Below are 19,669 nucleotides of genomic sequence, written 5' to 3'. Positions count from 1 at the left end.
ATGCGATCCAATATAAAATAAAACAATAGACCTATGAGATTAAAAATATACATCTCTACACTAATGTATAACCACTATATAGTATTGTATATTATTTATTTACCTAAATCTTTATCTTCCCATGTCTTTTTGGCATCAAGAAGTGCATTGTAAATCTCCTTAGAGGGTTCAGTTCCAGAAAATACATAATATCTAGCTCGTACTCGCTTGAAGAATTCTATCGCAGAATAATAGGAATTTCCGTGATGAGGAACATATGTCAGATCCATATATATGGGTGTTGGACTCTTCTTCTTTGTGGGTGATTCAGACAGTCTTTTTGCTTCTCTACTTTTTTCTTGATTAATTTTATTTTTATTTGCAACTGTTGAGCTCGGTACTTGTTTTTTCGGTGTACTTTTACCATCTGTTTGACTTGCCGGTAGTATAGGGCTCGGTAAACCAAGCGGCTTGCCCCACGATTCAATGGGATCCCGAGAGGAAGTACCGCTCTCCTTCCTTTCAGATGTTTCCACTTTCGTTTCTGTTCTCTTCGCTGATGAGGTTGTCGCTGTCTTCTTAGCGTCAGTTTTTATTTCTTTGAGCATTAAAGATCTGTCTTCTTTTTGGATTTCTTTTTGGTCAAGTTTATATTTACCAGTGACACTTGTCATAACTTCAGATCCGCTAACTTTTTTATGTTCTTCAATAGCTTTTTCGAATTGCTCGTCGGCTTCTTCCAAAAAGGAAGCGTCAGAGTATTTTGCTTTTTCAGAATCCTTTAGCTCTTGAGTCAAAAATTCTTTCGTGGTTTTTATTATTGATTTTTCCTTTACATGTAGTTCAGTCTTATCATCGGAATGTGCGGAGTAAGTACATGAGTCGTCCTCGGGCAGTTGTCCATAAATTGAAGTTGACATGGGATCGAACTCCATTCTATCAACTGACATTTCAAAAGTGGATTCTTGTGGTTGATGCGATTTTGTATCCATTTCAAAGCTCAAATTTGATCTCGGAGACTGTGCCACCTGTGACTTAGTGCTGCTTGGACTAACTTGACCATCTTCGTCACTGTAATACATTCCACTACTCTCAGTACCCCAAATGTGTGTTGCAGCTCGTGATTCCCTTGAACTTATATCTGATGGTGGAGATGATATTCCGGGATGGTCTAAATAGTCACTAGCTGCGGATGAACTTCTCATATCTCCTGTTTTAGAAGAATGTTTAGAAAATGACTTTTCACTTTCACCAGTGTCAATTATTTCTTCAAATTCTTCCTTAATCTCGGATATTGTTGTCTTGGTTGATCTTGTGGTTTTAGTTATACCATCACTGCCTTTACTAACAGTTGTAGTTTCAACAGTTACCTTTATTTTTTCAGGGCTTATCACTTCTTTGGTTGTAACGACAGTAATTGTTTGAGTGATTTCATTATCTCCTTCATGTAGTACTTTTGTGAATGTATCAGTTTCTGTAGTTATTTCTCCTACTGGAGAACGTTTTTTAGGTTTCGTGTCCGCTTGGAAATCTGTTTTCTTTTCTAAAGATAGGTCATTTACTATTGGTTTGTCTTCCTTGTCTACGCTAATATTTTCACTATCGGGAGAAAATGATTGTTTTTCAATTTTTTCTAATTCTTCTGGGGACCAATCATCTAAACTAGTACCAAGGGGAAGATACGTTATCTGGGTACTTATGTCATTTGTAACTTCTACGGTACCATCTTCATTTTTATTTTCTGTTACAGTTTCCGTGATGGTTTTTACAGCAGTTTGATTTTTACCGCTGTTTATCATTTCCTCTTTAGTAATATAAGTTGTTATTGTTTGTATAACTTTTTTTCCGTGTTCGGTGAATATTTCATTTAATTTTTTGTCAACTGAAGATTTCACTTTACCAGTCGGTATCAAATCACGCAGGGCAGCCTTTAAATCAGTGTCGTATGTCTTTTGAGACTCCGAAATTGTTATTTTAATGTCTTTAGTAGTCTCAATAACACCATTCGGGTATTCATCATCAGTAATGGTTTCGATTGTGGTTCTCACTCGTTCGATGTTTTTGTCACCACTGGCTAAAATTTCACGTCTAGTCTTAGTTGTGACAGTTCGTTTAATTTCGATACCTTCTTTTTGAACTATTTCATTATTAACAAACGAATCTTCTGTACAATCTTCAACAGTATCACCTTCTTCATCAGACTTGGTATCGTCTTCAAGAGTCTTTTCTTTCATAAGAAAATCAGCTACTGCTACTTTAACACTCTTTTTTATAATTACTGTGCCATCGGGATGCTCATCTTCTATTGTGGTAGTTATGGTGGTCTTAACTTTTTTAGATCTCTTTTCACTATTTATATACTCTTGACGAGTTGTCACTATAGTTTTTTTCCTTCTTAACTTGATGCCTCCCTCAAAGACTTCTTCGACATCAGTTGTAGTATTTTCGTCGGGTTCTCCATGTTCTGTATAACCAGCCAAATCTGCGTCAAATGAATCTTCTTCATTTTGAGCCACGGAAACTTGCACATCTTTAGTAACTTCGATGACTCCATTTGACAATTTTGTTTCTGTAATAGTTTCTATTGTTGTCTTCACTATAGAAAATTTACTATCTTCCGTAGATAAAATTTCTTTTGTTGTCGTTACAGTAATCTCTTGAGGAACATGTTTACCATCTTTAGTAATGATGTTCTGTTTGACTTCTGTGTTAACTTTGCGGTCAATCAATTTACTGTATTTTTGTAGTGCTTCAGATTCTACCATGTCTACGCTTTCAATGTCGTTTATTGTTTGCCTTTTATCGACACTTACGCGAGTCGAACCATCTGGATATGTGTCTGTTGTAGTAATTATCGTAATTATTTTCACTTTTTTTAGAATTCCGTTACTATCTGAATATTTCGTTTTTATAGTTCTTGTTAACACATGTCGTTTTATAAATATCCCGTCATGTTGTACGATTGTCGATTCATGAGCTTCAGTCTCCTCTGGAGGTTCTGTTGCTGTCAAGGATTTCAAGATTGTATCATCAATCAGACATTCACTCGCGCTTTCATCTGTAGTAGAAAGAGATTCAGAATATTTTACGTCCTTTATGTCAGGTTCGGACGTTTTGAGAGCTTCATCCGATATAGATATTTTTTCACTTGTTTTTGTAATAACTGATCCATCAGGATATTCATCTTCTACGACAGTCTTAGTTGTAGTTTGTATTCGTTTGATGTTGCTGGAAATATTAATAAATTCCTGTCTAAGTACGGTAATAACGGTTTTTCTGTTAATGTTTAAGCCATTTTCATTAATAATTTCAGTTTCTTCCGTAACTTGTTCTTTAGGTTCTCCAGCAATCTCGAAACCTTCGGGTGCACTATCTTCTGTTTCTGGTTCACAATCGGAAATTAAAACTTGTGTCTGCCTGGTTACTTCAATAGTTCCACTGGGGTAGGTAGATTCAGTAACCGTTTCAATTGTAGTTTTAAGTTTTTTCTTTGATCCATCTTTTGTTGTGAGTGTCTGTTTGGTGGTTGTTGTTGTAATTTTTTGATTTACATCTTGGCCTTCAAGTATTACAGATTTTTGGATGGTATCAATATTTGTGGTTTTATTCTCTTCAATGGTATAATCAATGAGTTCTGTAGATTCGATAACATTATCCTCTTCAACATCAGTTAAAGTTGTACTGGTATCAACTTTAGTTTCTGATGAATTATCTGGATAACGATCGGTTGTGGTCACAATAGTTACAGTCTTAATTTTTTTTATGTTTCCATGGCAATCTGCGTACTTTGTTTTTATAACTTTAGTTACAATTGTCCGCTGAATAATTATGTTATTAGTAACAATTTCTTCACTTTTAGTAAAAACACTTTCTTCAGGCTCCCCATGCACAATAAAAGCATTGAGTATTTTTTCAAGACTGGTACTTATATCAGAACCTATTTCTTCTGATTGGACTTCAACATTCTTTTGAACTTTTTTAGTTCCATCAGGATATTCTTTTGTAACATTCGTTTCAGTAGTCGTTTTCTTTATTTTTTTTGTATCGTCTACACCAATGGTATCTGTTTTTGTTATTGTTGTAACTGTTTCAATTATATCTACATTGTCTTCTTTTATAATTCTTTTACTGACATCGGTGTCTATGACTGTATCCTCAATATTGTCTTCGAAATCTTCAGAATCCAAGAATGAAGCAAAATCTTTATCACTTACCATTTTAGTTAGTTCTCTTGTTTCACTAGAAGACTTTTGGGTATCATAACTGATAGTTTCAATTTTTTGATCACTCAGGAGCGATTCAGTCTTTTCATGTTCTGAATCAATTAGGAATTTGTCTACTTTGCTATCCTTTGAATACAAATCCATTAATGAAGTAGATTTTAGGCTGGAGGAGCATTCTGAAAGAAGTGTTTTCGTATCTTTTGTCGTAGTAATAGAACCATCGGAACTCTTGCTCAAAGTTGTAGTTTCTATAGTCGTTTTGATGTTCTGTGGAGTACCGTCTTCCCTTGAAATAATTTCCTTAGTCGTAACTGTGGTCACTGTTTGGGTAACTAAATTTTCACCCTCTTTAATAATTTTCGTAACTGTATCAGTCTCGGTTTTTATTTTACCGACAGTTTGCATCAAGTTAGCTAAATCTAACTCACACTCGTCTTCACTGGTTGCTTTAATTTGTTTTGGAACTTTCTCTGTCGAAGTAGATATTCTTTGAGTGAGAATATCATCCCCTATATGTACCACTTTTGTAATTGTTTCTTCCGTACTATCTGACTTATCATACGTAACTTCACTCTGAACTCCATCACTGATTTTAATATCTTGAAAACTACTAGGTGTTTTCGGTAAAGGACTTACAGGCACGGTAGGCGGTGTTGATACACGGTCTAACTTTGTCGAACTAATTTCTACAGGTTCTGTTTTGATGCCCTGTTGGATGTCGGTAACCCGAAAAGCTTCATGAACAGAATCAACTAAATCTGTACTCTTTTTTCTAATACTAGAATCGATAATAGATATAAGTTTTTGGGGTTCAGTTATAGACTCATCAGATTGAGAAGATTCCGATCCGAGAATATCTTGTTTAATTGATTTTTGATCATCAACTAATTTTGTTGACAGTTTTAAAGATTGATCTTCTGTATCTATTGAGCTCTGGTCAAGTTTGCTTGATTTATGTAGGGTTTTCTGTAGATTGTTTATACCTTCTCCTCTCTCTTTTCGGCCTTTTTCAGTTTTTTCAGTACTTTCATATGAATATTTTTCCTCTAAACTTAATTCTTTTGATATATCTTCTGAACTACTATATCCTAAAATATCTGACGTGGAATCTCGGTCCGTACTGGTGATTGTTGTAACTGAGTCCGTAATTTTTTTCATACTAATATCATGCCTCAACCTTTCTTCATGTAACATCTTCTCACTGTCTGTAGCTAAATTTATAAAAGATTTTGTTTTAAGGGTTTCATTTATACTATCGTGTCCTTTTTTGTGAAGATGAAGATTTGAAGGATCTTCAGGTTTTCCATTTATTTGTGGTTGAACTACACGAATGCCTTCTTTTGATTGATCTTTTTCCCCCGCATATTTTATATCAGTTTGTTGATAAGGAATTTTCCGATGGATTTCTTGTATCGGGGGAACATTTTTCAGGAATTCTGCAAGTTTTTCACTCAAATTTGTGAAATCAATTAATTCCTCAGTAGAAGTTATTTCCTCATTCGTCTTCCTGATAACATTACCATCTGGATATTCATCTTCAATATTAGTAAGAATAGTAACTTTGGTGTGTTTTGTGCAGTTGGAGACCATATAGGCTATTTGAGTTATTTTTGTGATAACCGTTTTACGTTTAATGGATACGCCATTATCTATAATAGTCTCAACATGAGTAGTTGATTCTTCAGTTGGTTCCTCGGTAAAGTCAAACCTACCAGTTTGTATTTGAGGCTTGCGAGTTTCCTCAAACAATTTGTCGTAAATTAATATTTCCTCATTTGTTTTAGTGCTAATACTACCATCTGGGTATTTATCTCGGATAACTGTCCTAATAATTTCCTTAGTTCTTTTGTCATTGTTATTAATATTTCGTAACTCTTGTTTCGTAATGGTTTTAGTAATAGTTTGCTCTATTTTAACACCTTTTACAGATTTGGTTTCTGTAGTAGTAGTAACAAGTTCGCTAGGTTGACCGACTTCTACAAAATTTGCTTCAGCGTCGTCGATTTCTCCATAATCGGAAACAATTACTTTAACATCGGTAGTTTTTTCAGTAATACCATCAGGTAAAATAGATTCGGTAACTGTTGTTATAGTTGTCCTCAATTTCTTTAGTGAATTTTTTTTATTACCTAAAATTTCCTTGACAGTAGTTATATGTAAAATTTGAACAATATTTTTTCCGTCAACTGTAAGTGTCTTCTCTTCTTTTTCTTCAGTGACCGAAGTATCTTCTATAATAGTAAATTCTTGAATGTTAAACTCATCCCCTTCCACTTCCACTTTCAATAATGAAGATTTATCAGTATCATCAGATAACGTTTCTTCATCCAGTTTTAACAATTTTTTTTCGTATTCATCCACTTGAGTAGAAGTTGAGGATAAAACTGGTGTGAGAGAAGGTTTTTCATTATCCTTCTGGCTCAAAGCTGTTATAGACTCAGGGATATATTTGTCGACGGGTGTCGGCTCCGGCTGTGCAGGTTTTTCACCTTCCTTTTCCTTTGTCACATCTTTTGTGGGCGATGGTGCTTTGTCCAAAGATGGTTTGACGGGAACCTCTTTTTCTTGTTCTTTCGGGCTCGAAGGTTTCTCTTTTTCAACAGTTTCCTTTTCTGTTGGTGATTTTACTTTCTCCTCAGGTGTGACCTCTTCTACCTTGTCCTTAAGGTCCTCAGTCGGAGAGGGCACCTTGTCTGTAATTGGTTTCTTTTCTGAAATTTCCTTTTCGTCCTTAGGGCTTAAAGGTTTTAATGCATCGGGTTCAAGTTTCTCGATGGGAGATGGGGTCTTTTCGCTAACAAGCGTTTCCTTCTTGATTTCTTTGATTTCCGCGATAGGCGAAGGCTCCTTTTCAGTGACAGTCGTTTCTGGCAATTCCTTTGCTTTATCCTTAGGACTAGAAGGTTTCTCTGGCTCGGGTTCAACTTTGTCGACGGGTGTCGGCTCCGGCTGTGCAGGTTTTTCACCTTCCTTTTCTTGTGTAACAACATCTTTTGTGGGCGATGGTGCTTTATCAACAGATGGTTTAACGGGAACCTCTTTTTGTTGTTCTTTCGGGCTCGAAGGTTTCTCTTTTTCAACAGTTTCCTTTTCCGTTGGTGTTTTTACTTTCTCCTCAGGTGTGACTTCTTCTACCTTGTCCTTACGGTCCTCAGTCGGAGAGGGCACCTTGTCTGTAATTGGTTTCTTTTCTGAAATTTCCTTTTCGTCCTTAGGGCTTAAAGGTTTTAATGCATCGGGTTCAAGTTTCTCGATGGGAGATGGGGTCTTTTCGCTAACAAGCGTTTCCTTCTTGATTTCTTTGATTTCCGCGATAGGCGAAGGCTCCTTTTCAGTGACAGTCGTTTCTGGCAATTCCTTTGCTTTATCCTTAGGACTAGTAGGTTTCTCTGGCTCGGGTTCAACTTTGTCGACGGGTGTCGGCTCCGGCTGTGCAGGTTTTTCACCTTTCTTTTCCTTTGTCACATCTTTTGTGGGCGATGGTGCTTTATCCAGAGATGGTTTGACGGGAACCTCTTTTTCTTGTTCTTTCGGGCTCGAAGGTTTCTCTTTTTCAACAGTTTCCTTTTCTGTTGGTGATTTTACTTTCTCCTCAGGTGTGACCTCTTCTACCTTGTCCTTAAGGTCCTCAGTCGGAGAGGGCACCTTGTCTGTAATTGGTTTCTTTTCTGAAATTTCCTTTTCGTCCTTAGGGCTTAAAGGTTTTAATGCATCGGGTTCAAGTTTCTCGATGGGAGATGGGGTCTTTTCGCTAACAAGCGTTTCCTTCTTGATTTCTTTGATTTCCGCGATAGGCGAAGGCTCCTTTTCAGTGACAGTCGTTTCTGGCAATTCCTTTGCTTTATCCTTAGGACTAGAAGGTTTCTCTGGCTCGGGTTCAACTTTGTCGACGGGTGTCGGCTCCGGCTGTGCAGGTTTTTCACCTTCCTTTTCTTGTGTAACAACATCTTTTGTGGGCGATGGTGCTTTGTCCATAGATGGTTTGACGGGAACCTCTTTTTCTTGTTCTTTCGGGCTCGAAGGTTTCTCTTTTTCAACAGTTTCCTTTTCTGTTGGTGATTTTACTTTCTCCTCAGGTGTGACCTCTTCTACCTTGTCCTTAAGGTCCGCAGTCGGAGAGGGCACCTTGTCTGTAATTGGTTTCTTTTCTGAAATTTCCTTTTCGTCCTTAGGGCTTAAAGGTTTTAATGCATCGGGTTCAAGTTTCTCGATGGGAGATGGGGTCTTTTCGCTAACAAGCGTTTCCTTCTTGATGCCTTTGATTTCCATGATAGGCGAAGGCTCCTTTTCAGTGACAGTCTTTTCAGGCAAATCCTTTGCTTTATCCTTAGGACTAGAAGGTTTCTCTGGCTCGGGTTCAACTTTGTCGACGGGTGTCGGCTCCGGCTGTGCAGGTTTTTCACCTTCCTTTTCCTTTGTCACATCTTTTGTGGGCGATGGTGCTTTGTCCAAAGATGGTTTGACGGGAACCTCTTTTTCTTGTTCTTTCGGGCTCGAAGGTTTCTCTTTTTCAACAGTTTCCTTTTCTGTTGGTGATTTTACTTTCTCCTCAGGTGTGACCTCTTCTACCTTGTCCTTAAGGTCCTCAGTCGGAGAGGGCACCTTGTCTGTAATTGGTTTCTTTTCTGAAATTTCCTTTTCGTCCTTAGGGCTTAAAGGTTTTAATGCATCGGGTTCAAGTTTCTCGATGGGAGATGGGGTCTTTTCGCTAACAAGCGTTTCCTTCTTGATTTCTTTGATTTCCGCGATAGGCGAAGGCTCCTTTTCAGTGACAGTCGTTTCTGGCAATTCCTTTGCTTTATCCTTAGGACTAGAAGGTTTCTCTGGCTCGGGTTCAACTTTGTCGACGGGTGTCGGCTCCGGCTGTGCAGGTTTTTCATCTTCTTTTTCCTTTGTCACATCTTTTGTGGGCGATGGTGCTTTATCCACAGATGGTTTGACGGGAACCTCTTTTTCTTGTTCTTTCGGGCTCGAAGGTTTCTCTTTTTCAACAGTTTCCTTTTCTGTTGGTGATTTTACTTTCTCCTCAGGTGTGACCTCTTCTACCTTGTCCTTAAGGTCCTCAGTCGGAGAGGGCACCTTGTCTGTAATTGGTTTCTTTTCTGAAATTTCCTTTTCGTCCTTAGGGCTTAAAGGTTTTAATGCATCGGGTTCAAGTTTCTCGATGGGAGATGGGGTCTTTTCGCTAACAAGCGTTTCCTTCTTGATGTCTTTGATTTCCATGATAGGCGAAGGCTCCTTTTCAGTGACAGTCTTTTCAGGCAAATCCTTTGCTTTATCCTTAGGACTAGAAGGTTTCTCTGGCTCGGGTTCAACTTTGTCGACGGGTGTCGGCTCCGGCTGTGCAGGTTTTTCACCTTCCTTTTCTTGTGTAACAACATCTTTTGTGGGCGATGGTGCTTTGTCCATAGATGGTTTGACGGGAACCTCTTTTTCTTGTTCTTTCGGGCTCGAAGGTTTCTCTTTTTCAACAGTTTCCTTTTCTGTTGGTGATTTTACTTTCTCCTCAGGTGTGACCTCTTCTACCTTGTCCTTAAGGTCCGCAGTCGGAGAGGGCACCTTGTCTGTAATTGGTTTCTTTTCTGAAATTTCCTTTTCGTCCTTAGGGCTTAAAGGTTTTAATGCATCGGGTTCAAGTTTCTCGATGGGAGATGGGGTCTTTTCGCTAACAAGCGTTTCCTTCATGATGTCTTTGATTTCCATGATAGGCGAAGGCTCCTTTTCAGTGACAGTCTTTTCAGGCAAATCCTTTGCTTTATCCTTAGGACTAGAAGGTTTCTCTGGCTCGGGTTCAACTTTGTCGACGGGTGTCGGCTCCGGCTGTGCAGGTTTTTCACCTTCCTTTTCTTGTGTAACAACATCTTTTGTGGGCGATGGTGCTTTGTCCAAAGATGGTTTGACGGGAACCTCTTTTTCTTGTTCTTTCGGGCTCGAAGGTTTCTCTTTTTCAACAGTTTCCTTTTCTGTTGGTGATTTTACTTTCTCCTCGGGTGTGACCTCTTCTACCTTGTCCTTAAGGTCCGCAGTCGGAGAGGGCACCTTGTCTGTAATTGGTTTCTTTTCTGAAATTTCCTTTTCGTCCTTAGGGCTTAAAGGTTTTAATGCATCGGGTTCAAGTTTCTCGATGGGAGATGGGGTCTTTTCGCTAACAAGCGTTTCCTTCATGATGTCTTTGATTTCCATGATAGGCGAAGGCTCCTTTTCAGTGACAGTCTTTTCAGGCAAATCCTTTGCTTTATCCTTAGGACTAGAAGGTTTCTCTGGCTCGGGTTCAACTTTGTCGACGGGTGTCGGCTCCGGCTGTGCAGGTTTTTCACCTTCCTTTTCTTGTGTAACAACATCTTTTGTGGGCGATGGTGCTTTGTCCAAAGATGGTTTGACGGGAACCTCTTTTTCTTGTTCTTTCGGGCTCGAAGGTTTCTCTTTTTCAACAGTTTCCTTTTCTGTTGGTGATTTTACTTTCTCCTCGGGTGTGACCTCTTCTACCTTGTCCTTAAGGTCCGCAGTCGGAGAGGGCACCTTGTCTGTAATTGGTTTCTTTTCTGAAATTTCCTTTTCGTCCTTAGGGCTTAAAGGTTTTAATGCATCGGGTTCAAGTTTCTCGATGGGAGATGGGGTCTTTTCGCTAACAAGCGTTTCCTTCATGATGTCTTTGATTTCCATGATAGGCGAAGGCTCCTTTTCAGTGACAGTCTTTTCAGGCAAATCCTTTGCTTTATCCTTAGGACTAGAAGGTTTCTCTGGCTCGGGTTCAACTTTGTCGACGGGTGTCGGCTCCGGCTGTGCAGGTTTTTCACCTTCCTTTTCCTTTGTCACATCTTTTGTGGGCGATGGTGCTTTGTCCAAAGATGGTTTGACGGGAACCTCTTTTTCTTGTTCTTTCGGGCTCGAAGGTTTCTCTTTTTCAACAGTTTCCTTTTCTGTTGGTGATTTTACTTTCTCCTCAGGTGTGACCTCTTCTACCTTGTCCTTAAGGTCCTCAGTCGGAGAGGGCACCTTGTCTGTAATTGGTTTCTTTTCTGAAATTTCCTTTTCGTCCTTAGGGCTTAAAGGTTTTAATGCATCGGGTTCAAGTTTCTCGATGGGAGATGGGGTCTTTTCGCTAACAAGCGTTTCCTTCTTGATTTCTTTGATTTCCGCGATAGGCGAAGGCTCCTTTTCAGTGACAGTCGTTTCTGGCAATTCCTTTGCTTTATCCTTAGGACTAGAAGGTTTCTCTGGCTCGGGTTCAACTTTGTCGACGGGTGTCGGCTCCGGCTGTGCAGGTTTTTCATCTTCTTTTTCCTTTGTCACATCTTTTGTGGGCGATGGTGCTTTATCCACAGATGGTTTGACGGGAACCTCTTTTTCTTGTTCTTTCGGGCTCGAAGGTTTCTCTTTTTCAACAGTTTCCTTTTCTGTTGGTGATTTTACTTTCTCCTCAGGTGTGACCTCTTCTACCTTGTCCTTAAGGTCCTCAGTCGGAGAGGGCACCTTGTCTGTAATTGGTTTCTTTTCTGAAATTTCCTTTTCGTCCTTAGGGCTTAAAGGTTTTAATGCATCGGGTTCAAGTTTCTCGATGGGAGATGGGGTCTTTTCGCTAACAAGCGTTTCCTTCTTGATGTCTTTGATTTCCATGATAGGCGAAGGCTCCTTTTCAGTGACAGTCTTTTCAGGCAAATCCTTTGCTTTATCCTTAGGACTAGAAGGTTTCTCTGGCTCGGGTTCAACTTTGTCGACGGGTGTCGGCTCCGGCTGTGCAGGTTTTTCACCTTCCTTTTCTTGTGTAACAACATCTTTTGTGGGCGATGGTGCTTTGTCCATAGATGGTTTGACGGGAACCTCTTTTTCTTGTTCTTTCGGGCTCGAAGGTTTCTCTTTTTCAACAGTTTCCTTTTCTGTTGGTGATTTTACTTTCTCCTCAGGTGTGACCTCTTCTACCTTGTCCTTAAGGTCCGCAGTCGGAGAGGGCACCTTGTCTGTAATTGGTTTCTTTTCTGAAATTTCCTTTTCGTCCTTAGGGCTTAAAGGTTTTAATGCATCGGGTTCAAGTTTCTCGATGGGAGATGGGGTCTTTTCGCTAACAAGCGTTTCCTTCATGATGTCTTTGATTTCCATGATAGGCGAAGGCTCCTTTTCAGTGACAGTCTTTTCAGGCAAATCCTTTGCTTTATCCTTAGGACTAGAAGGTTTCTCTGGCTCGGGTTCAACTTTGTCGACGGGTGTCGGCTCCGGCTGTGCAGGTTTTTCACCTTCCTTTTCTTGTGTAACAACATCTTTTGTGGGCGATGGTGCTTTGTCCAAAGATGGTTTGACGGGAACCTCTTTTTCTTGTTCTTTCGGGCTCGAAGGTTTCTCTTTTTCAACAGTTTCCTTTTCTGTTGGTGATTTTACTTTCTCCTCGGGTGTGACCTCTTCTACCTTGTCCTTAAGGTCCGCAGTCGGAGAGGGCACCTTGTCTGTAATTGGTTTCTTTTCTGAAATTTCCTTTTCGTCCTTAGGGCTTAAAGGTTTTAATGCATCGGGTTCAAGTTTCTCGATGGGAGATGGGGTCTTTTCGCTAACAAGCGTTTCCTTCATGATGTCTTTGATTTCCATGATAGGCGAAGGCTCCTTTTCAGTGACAGTCTTTTCAGGCAAATCCTTTGCTTTATCCTTAGGACTAGAAGGTTTCTCTGGCTCGGGTTCAACTTTGTCGACGGGTGTCGGCTCCGGCTGTGCAGGTTTTTCACCTTCCTTTTCTTGTGTAACAACATCTTTTGTGGGCGATGGTGCTTTGTCCAAAGATGGTTTGACGGGAACCTCTTTTTCTTGTTCTTTCGGGCTCGAAGGTTTCTCTTTTTCAACAGTTTCCTTTTCTGTTGGTGATTTTACTTTCTCCTCGGGTGTGACCTCTTCTACCTTGTCCTTAAGGTCCGCAGTCGGAGAGGGCACCTTGTCTGTAATTGGTTTCTTTTCTGAAATTTCCTTTTCGTCCTTAGGGCTTAAAGGTTTTAATGCATCGGGTTCAAGTTTCTCGATGGGAGATGGGGTCTTTTCGCTAACAAGCGTTTCCTTCATGATGTCTTTGATTTCCATGATAGGCGAAGGCTCCTTTTCAGTGACAGTCTTTTCAGGCAAATCCTTTGCTTTATCCTTAGGACTAGAAGGTTTCTCTGGCTCGGGTTCAACTTTGTCGACGGGTGTCGGCTCCGGCTGTGCAGGTTTTTCACCTTCCTTTTCTTGTGTAACAACATCTTTTGTGGGCGATGGTGCTTTGTCCAAAGATGGTTTGACGGGAACCTCTTTTTCTTGTTCTTTCGGGCTCGAAGGTTTCTCTTTTTCAACAGTTTCCTTTTCTGTTGGTGATTTTACTTTCTCCTCGGTGTGACCTCTTCTACCTTGTCCTTAAGGTCCGCAGTCGGAGAGGGCACCTTGTCTGTAATTGGTTTCTTTTCTGAAATTTCCTTTTCGTCCTTAGGGCTTAAAGGTTTTAATGCATCGGGTTCAAGTTTCTCGATGGGAGATGGGGTCTTTTCGCTAACAAGCGTTTCCTTCATGATGTCTTTGATTTCCATGATAGGCGAAGGCTCCTTTTCAGTGACAGTCTTTTCAGGCAAATCCTTTGCTTTATCCTTAGGACTAGAAGGTTTCTCTGGCTCGGGTTCAACTTTGTCGACGGGTGTCGGCTCCGGCTGTGCAGGTTTTTCACCTTCCTTTTCTTGTGTAACAACATCTTTTGTGGGCGATGGTGCTTTGTCCAAAGATGGTTTGACGGGAACCTCTTTTTCTTGTTCTTTCGGGCTCGAAGGTTTCTCTTTTTCAACAGTTTCCTTTTCTGTTGGTGATTTTACTTTCTCCTCAGGTGTGACCTCTTCTACCTTGTCCTTAAGGTCCGCAGTCGGAGAGGGCACCTTGTCTGTAATTGGTTTCTTTTCTGAAATTTCCTTTTCGTCCTTAGGGCTTAAAGGTTTTAATGCATCGGGTTCAAGTTTCTCGATGGGAGATGGGGTCTTTTCGCTAACAAGCGTTTCCTTCTTGATTTCTTTGATTTCCGCGATAGGCGAAGGCTCCTTTTCAGTGACAGTCGTTTCTGGCAATTCCTTTGCTTTATCCTTAGGACTAGAAGGTTTCTCTGGCTCGGGTTCAACTTTGTCGACGGGTGTCGGCTCCGGCTGTGCAGGTTTTTCATCTTCTTTTTCCTTTGTCACATCTTTTGTGGGCGATGGTGCTTTATCCACAGATGGTTTGACGGGAACCTCTTTTTCTTGTTCTTTCGGGCTCGAAGGTTTCTCTTTTTCAACAGTTTCCTTTTCTGTTGGTGATTTTACTTTCTCCTCAGGTGTGACCTCTTCTACCTTGTCCTTAAGGTCCTCAGTCGGAGAGGGCACCTTGTCTGTAATTGGTTTCTTTTCTGAAATTTCCTTTTCGTCCTTAGGGCTTAAAGGTTTTAATGCATCGGGTTCAAGTTTCTCGATGGGAGATGGGATCTTTTCGCTAACAAGCGTTTCCTTCTTGATTTCTTTGATTTCCGCGATAGGCGAAGGCTCCTTTTCAGTGACAGTCGTTTCTGGCAAATCCTTTGCTTTATCCTTAGGACTAGAAGGTTTCTCTGGCTCGGGTTCAACTTTGTCGACGGGTGTCGGCTCCGGCTGTGCAGGTTTTTCACCTTCCTTTTCTTGTGTAACAACATCTTTTGTGGGCGATGGTGCTTTGTCCATAGATGGTTTGACGGGAACCTCTTTTTCTTGTTCTTTCGGGCTCGAAGGTTTCTCTTTTTCAACAGTTTCCTTTTCTGTTGGTGATTTTACTTTCTCCTCAGGTGTGACCTCTTCTACCTTGTCCTTAAGTTCCGCAGTCGGAGAGGGCACCTTGTCTGTAATTGGTTTCTTTTCTGAAATTTCCTTTTCGTCCTTAGGGCTTAAAGGTTTTAATGCATCGGGTTCAAGTTTCTCGATGGGAGATGGGGTCTTTTCGCTAACAAGCGTTTCCTTCTTGATGTCTTTGATTTCCATGATAGGCGAAGGCTCCTTTTCAGTGACAGTCTTTTCAGGCAATCCTTTGCTTTATCCTTAGGACTAGAAGGTTTCTCTGGCTCGGGTTCAACTTTGTCGACGGGTGTCGGCTCCGGCTGTGCAGGTTTTTCACCTTCCTTTTCTTGTGTAACAACATCTTTTGTGGGCGATGGTGCTTTGTCCAAAGATGGTTTGACGGGAACCTCTTTTTCTTGTTCTTTCGGGCTCGAAGGTTTCTCTTTTTCAACAGTTTCCTTTTCTGTTGGTGATTTTACTTTCTCCTCAGGTGTGACCTCTTCTACCTTGTCCTTAAGGTCCTCAGTCGGAGAGGGCACCTTGTCTGTAATTGGTTTCTTTTCTGAAATTTCCTTTTCGTCCTTAGGGCTTAAAGGTTTTAATGCATCGGGTTCAAGTTTCTCGATGGGAGATGGGGTCTTTTCGCTAACAAGCGTTTCCTTCTTGATTTCTTTGATTTCCGCGATAGGCGAAGGCTCCTTTTCAGTGACAGTCGTTTCTGGCAATTCCTTTGCTTTATCCTTAGGACTAGAAGGTTTCTCTGGCTCGGGTTCAACTTTGTCGACGGGTGTCGGCTCCGGCTGTGCAGGTTTTTCACCTTCCTTTTCTTGTGTAACAACATCTTTTGTGGGCGATGGTGCTTTGTCCATAGATGGTTTGACGGGAACCTCTTTTTCTTGTTCTTTCGGGCTCGAAGGTTTCTCTTTTTCAACAGTTTCCTTTTCTGTTGGTGATTTTACTTTCTCCTCAGGTGTGACCTCTTCTACCTTGTCCTTAAGGTCCTCAGTCGGAGAGGGCACCTTGTCTGTAATTGGTTTCTTTTCTGAAATTTCCTTTTCGTCCTTAGGGCTTAAAGGTTTTAATGCATCGGGTTCAAGTTTCTCGATGGGAGATGGGGTCTTTTCGCTAACAAGCGTTTCCTTCTTGATGTCTTTGATTTCCATGATAGGCGAAGGCTCCTTTTCAGTGACAGTCTTTTCAGGCAAATCCTTTGCTTTATCCTTAGGACTAGAAGGTTTCTCTGGCTCGGGTTCAACTTTGTCGACGGGTGTGGGCTCCGGCTGTTCAGGTTTTTCACCTTCCTTTTCTTGTGTAACAACATCTTTTGTGGGCGATGGTGATTTGTCCAAAGATGGTTTGACGGGAACCTCTTTTTCTTGTTCTTTCGGGCTCGAAGGTTTCTCTTTTTCAACAGTTTCCTTTTCTGTTGGTGTTTTTACTTTCTCCTTAGGTGTGACCTCTTCTACCTTGTCCTTAAGGTCCTCAGTCGGAGAGGGGACCTTGTCTGTAATTGGTTTCTTTTCTGAAATTTCCTTTTCGTCCTTAGGGCTTAAAGGTTTTAATGCATCGGGTTCAAGTTTCTCGATGGGAGATGGGGTCTTTTCGCTAACAAGCGTTTCCTTCTTGATGTCTTTGATTTCCATGATAGGCGAAGGCTCCTTTTCAGTGACAGTCTTTTCAGGCAAATCCTTTGCTTTATCCTTAGGACTAGAAGGTTTCTCTGGCTCGGGTTCAACTTTGTCGACGGGTGTCGGCTCCGGCTGTGCAGGTTTTTCACCTTCCTTTTCCTTTGTCACATCTTTTGTGGGCGATGGTGCTTTGTCCAAAGATGGTTTGACGGGAACCTCTTTTTCTTGTTCTTTCGGGCTCGAAGGTTTCATTTTTTCAACAGTTTCCTTTTCTGTTGGTGTTTTTACTTTCTCCTCAGGTGTGACCTCTTCTACCTTGTCCTTAAGGTCCTCAGTCGGAGAGGGCACCTTGTCTGTAATTGCTTTCTTTTCCGAAATTTCCTTTTCGTCCTTAGGGCTTAAAGGTTTTAATGCATCGGGTTCAAGTTTCTCGATGGGAGATGGGGTCTTTTCGCTAACTAGCGTTTCCTTCTTGATTTCTTTGATTTCCATGATAGGTGAAGGCTCCTTTTCAGTGACAGTCTTTTCAGGCAAATCCTTTGCTTTACCCTTAGGACTAGAAGGTTTCTCTGGCTCGGGTTCAACTTTGTCGACGGGTGTGGGCTCCGGCTGTTCAGGTTTTTCACCTTCCTTTTCTTGTGTAACAACATCTTTTGTGGGCGATGGTGCTTTGTCCAAAGATGGTTTGACGGGAACCTCTTTTTCTTGTTCTTTCGGGCTCGAAGGTTTCTCTTTTTCAACAGTTTCCTTTTCTGTTGGTGTTTTTACTTTCTCCTCAGGTGTGACCTCTTCTACCTTGTCCTTAAGGTCCTCAGTCGGAGAGGGCACCTTGTCTGTAATTGGTTTCTTTTCTGAAATTTCCTTTTCGTCCTTAGGGCTTAAAGGTTTTAATGCATCGGGTTCAAGTTTCTCGATGGGAGATGGGGTCTTTTCGCTAACTAACGTTTCCTTCTTGATTTCTTTGATTTCCATGATAGGTGAAGGCTCCTTTTCAGTGACAGTCTTTTCAGGCAAATCCTTTGCTTTATCCTTAGGACTAGAAGGTTTCTCTGGCTCGGGTTCAACTTTGTCGACGGGTGTGGGCTCCGGCTGTTCAGGTTTTTCACCTTCCTTTTCTTGTGTAACAACATCTTTTGTGGACGATGGTGCTTTGTCCAAAGATGGTTTGACGGGAACCTCTTTTTCTTGTTCTTTCGGGCTCGAAGGTTTCTCTTTTTCAACAGTTTCCTTTTCTGTTGGTGTTTTTACTTTCTCCTTAGGTGTGACCTCTTCTACCTTGTCCTTAAGGTCCTCAGTCGGAGAGGGGACCTTGTCTGTAATTGGTTTCTTTTCTGAAATTTCCTTTTCGTCCTTAGGGCTTAAAGGTTTTAATGCATCGGGTTCAAGTTTCTCGATGGGAGATGGGGTCTTTTCGCTAACAAGCGTTTCCTTCTTGATGTCTTTGATTTCCATGATAGGCGAAGGCTCCTTTTCAGTGACAGTCTTTTCAGGCAAATCCTTTGCTTTATCCTTAGGACTAGAAGGTTTCTCTGGCTCGGGTTCAACTTTGTCGACGGGTGTCGGCTCCGGCTGTGCAGGTTTTTCACCTTCCTTTTCCTTTGTCACATCTTTTGTGGGCGATGGTGCTTTATCCAGAGATGGTTTGACGGGAACCTCTTTTTCTTGTTCTTTCGGGCTCGAAGGTTTCATTTTTTCAACAGTTTCCTTTTCTGTTGGTGTTTTTACTTTCTCCTCAGGTGTGACCTCTTCTACCTTGTCCTTAAGGTCCTCAGTCGGAGAGGGCACCTTGTCTGTAATTGCTTTCTTTTCCGAAATTTCCTTTTCGTCCTTAGGGCTTAAAGGTTTTAATGCATCGGGTTCAAGTTTCTCGATGGGAGATGGGGTCTTTTCGCTAACTAGCGTTTCCTTCTTGATTTCTTTGATTTCCATGATAGGTGAAGGCTCCTTTTCAGTGACAGTCTTTTCAGGCAAATCCTTTGCTTTACCCTTAGGACTAGAAGGTTTCTCTGGCTCGGGTTCAACTTTGTCGACGGGTGTGGGCTCCGGCTGTTCAGGTTTTTCACCTTCCTTTTCTTGTGTAACAACATCTTTTGTGGGCGATGGTGCTTTGTCCAAAGATGGTTTGACGGGAACCTCTTTTTCTTGTTCTTTCGGGCTCGAAGGTTTCTCTTTTTCAACAGTTTCCTTTTCTGTTGGTGTTTTTACTTTCTCCTCAGGTGTGACCTCTTCTACCTTGTCCTTAAGGTCCTCAGTCGGAGAGGGCACCTTGTCTGTAATTGGTTTCTTTTCTGAAATTTCCTTTTCGTCCTTAGGGCTTAAAGGTTTTAATGCATCGGGTTCAAGTTTCTCGATGGGAGATGGGGTCTTTTCGCTAACTAACGTTTCCTTCTTGATTTCTTTGATTTCCATGATAGGTGAAGGCTCCTTTTCAGTGACAGTCTTTTCAGGCAAATCCTTTGCTTTATCCTTAGGACTAGAAGGTTTCTCTGGCTCGGGTTCAACTTTGTCGACGGGTGTGGGCTCCGGCTGTTCAGGTTTTTCACCTTCCTTTTCTTGTGTAACAACATCTTTTGTGGGCGATGGTGCTTTGTCCAAAGATGGTTTGACGGGAACCTCTTTTTCTTGTTCTTTCGGGCTCGAAGGTTTCTCTTTTTCAACAGTTTCCTTTTCTGTTGGTGTTTTTACTTTCTCCTTAGGTGTGACCTCTTCTACCTTGTCCTTAAGGTCCTCAGTCGGAGAGGGGACCTTGTCTGTAATTGGTTTCTTTTCTGAAATTTCCTTTTCGTCCTTAGGGCTTAAAGGTTTTAATGCATCGGGTTCAAGTTTCTCGATGGGAGATGGGGTCTTTTCGCTAACAAGCGTTTCCTTCTTGATGTCTTTGATTTCCATGATAGGCGAAGGCTCCTTTTCAGTGACAGTCTTTTCAGGCAAATCCTTTGCTTTATCCTTAGGACTAGAAGGTTTCTCTGGCTCGGGTTCAACTTTGTCGACGGGTGTGGGCTCCGGCTGTTCAGGTTTTTCACCTTCCTTTTCTTGTGTAACACATCTTTTGTGGGCGATGGTGCTTTGT

General features: G+C 41.2%; 1 protein-coding gene across 1 annotated transcript in view; it reads right to left on the bottom strand.

Annotated features, from left to right (window-relative positions):
• Positions 1-19,669, bottom strand: part of LOC116768091 (titin) — an 80,268-nt gene that overhangs the window by 3,287 nt on the left and 57,312 nt on the right. The window contains exons 9-11 of the mRNA XM_061523632.1: positions 15,268-19,605; positions 13,562-15,205; positions 104-13,514 (exon numbers count right to left, since the gene is read on the bottom strand). Of these exons, the coding sequence (XP_061379616.1) occupies positions 104-13,514; positions 13,562-15,205; positions 15,268-19,605 (19,393 nt within the window). The remainder of the gene's footprint in view (positions 1-103; positions 13,515-13,561; positions 15,206-15,267; positions 19,606-19,669) is intronic.

This window comes from Danaus plexippus, chromosome 19 (genome assembly GCF_018135715.1).
Source record: "Danaus plexippus chromosome 19, MEX_DaPlex, whole genome shotgun sequence".
In the NCBI taxonomy this organism is placed as follows: domain Eukaryota; kingdom Metazoa; phylum Arthropoda; class Insecta; order Lepidoptera; family Nymphalidae; genus Danaus; species Danaus plexippus.
Note: the sequence above shows the minus strand (reverse complement) of the source record. Positions and strands in the feature narration are given on the sequence as shown.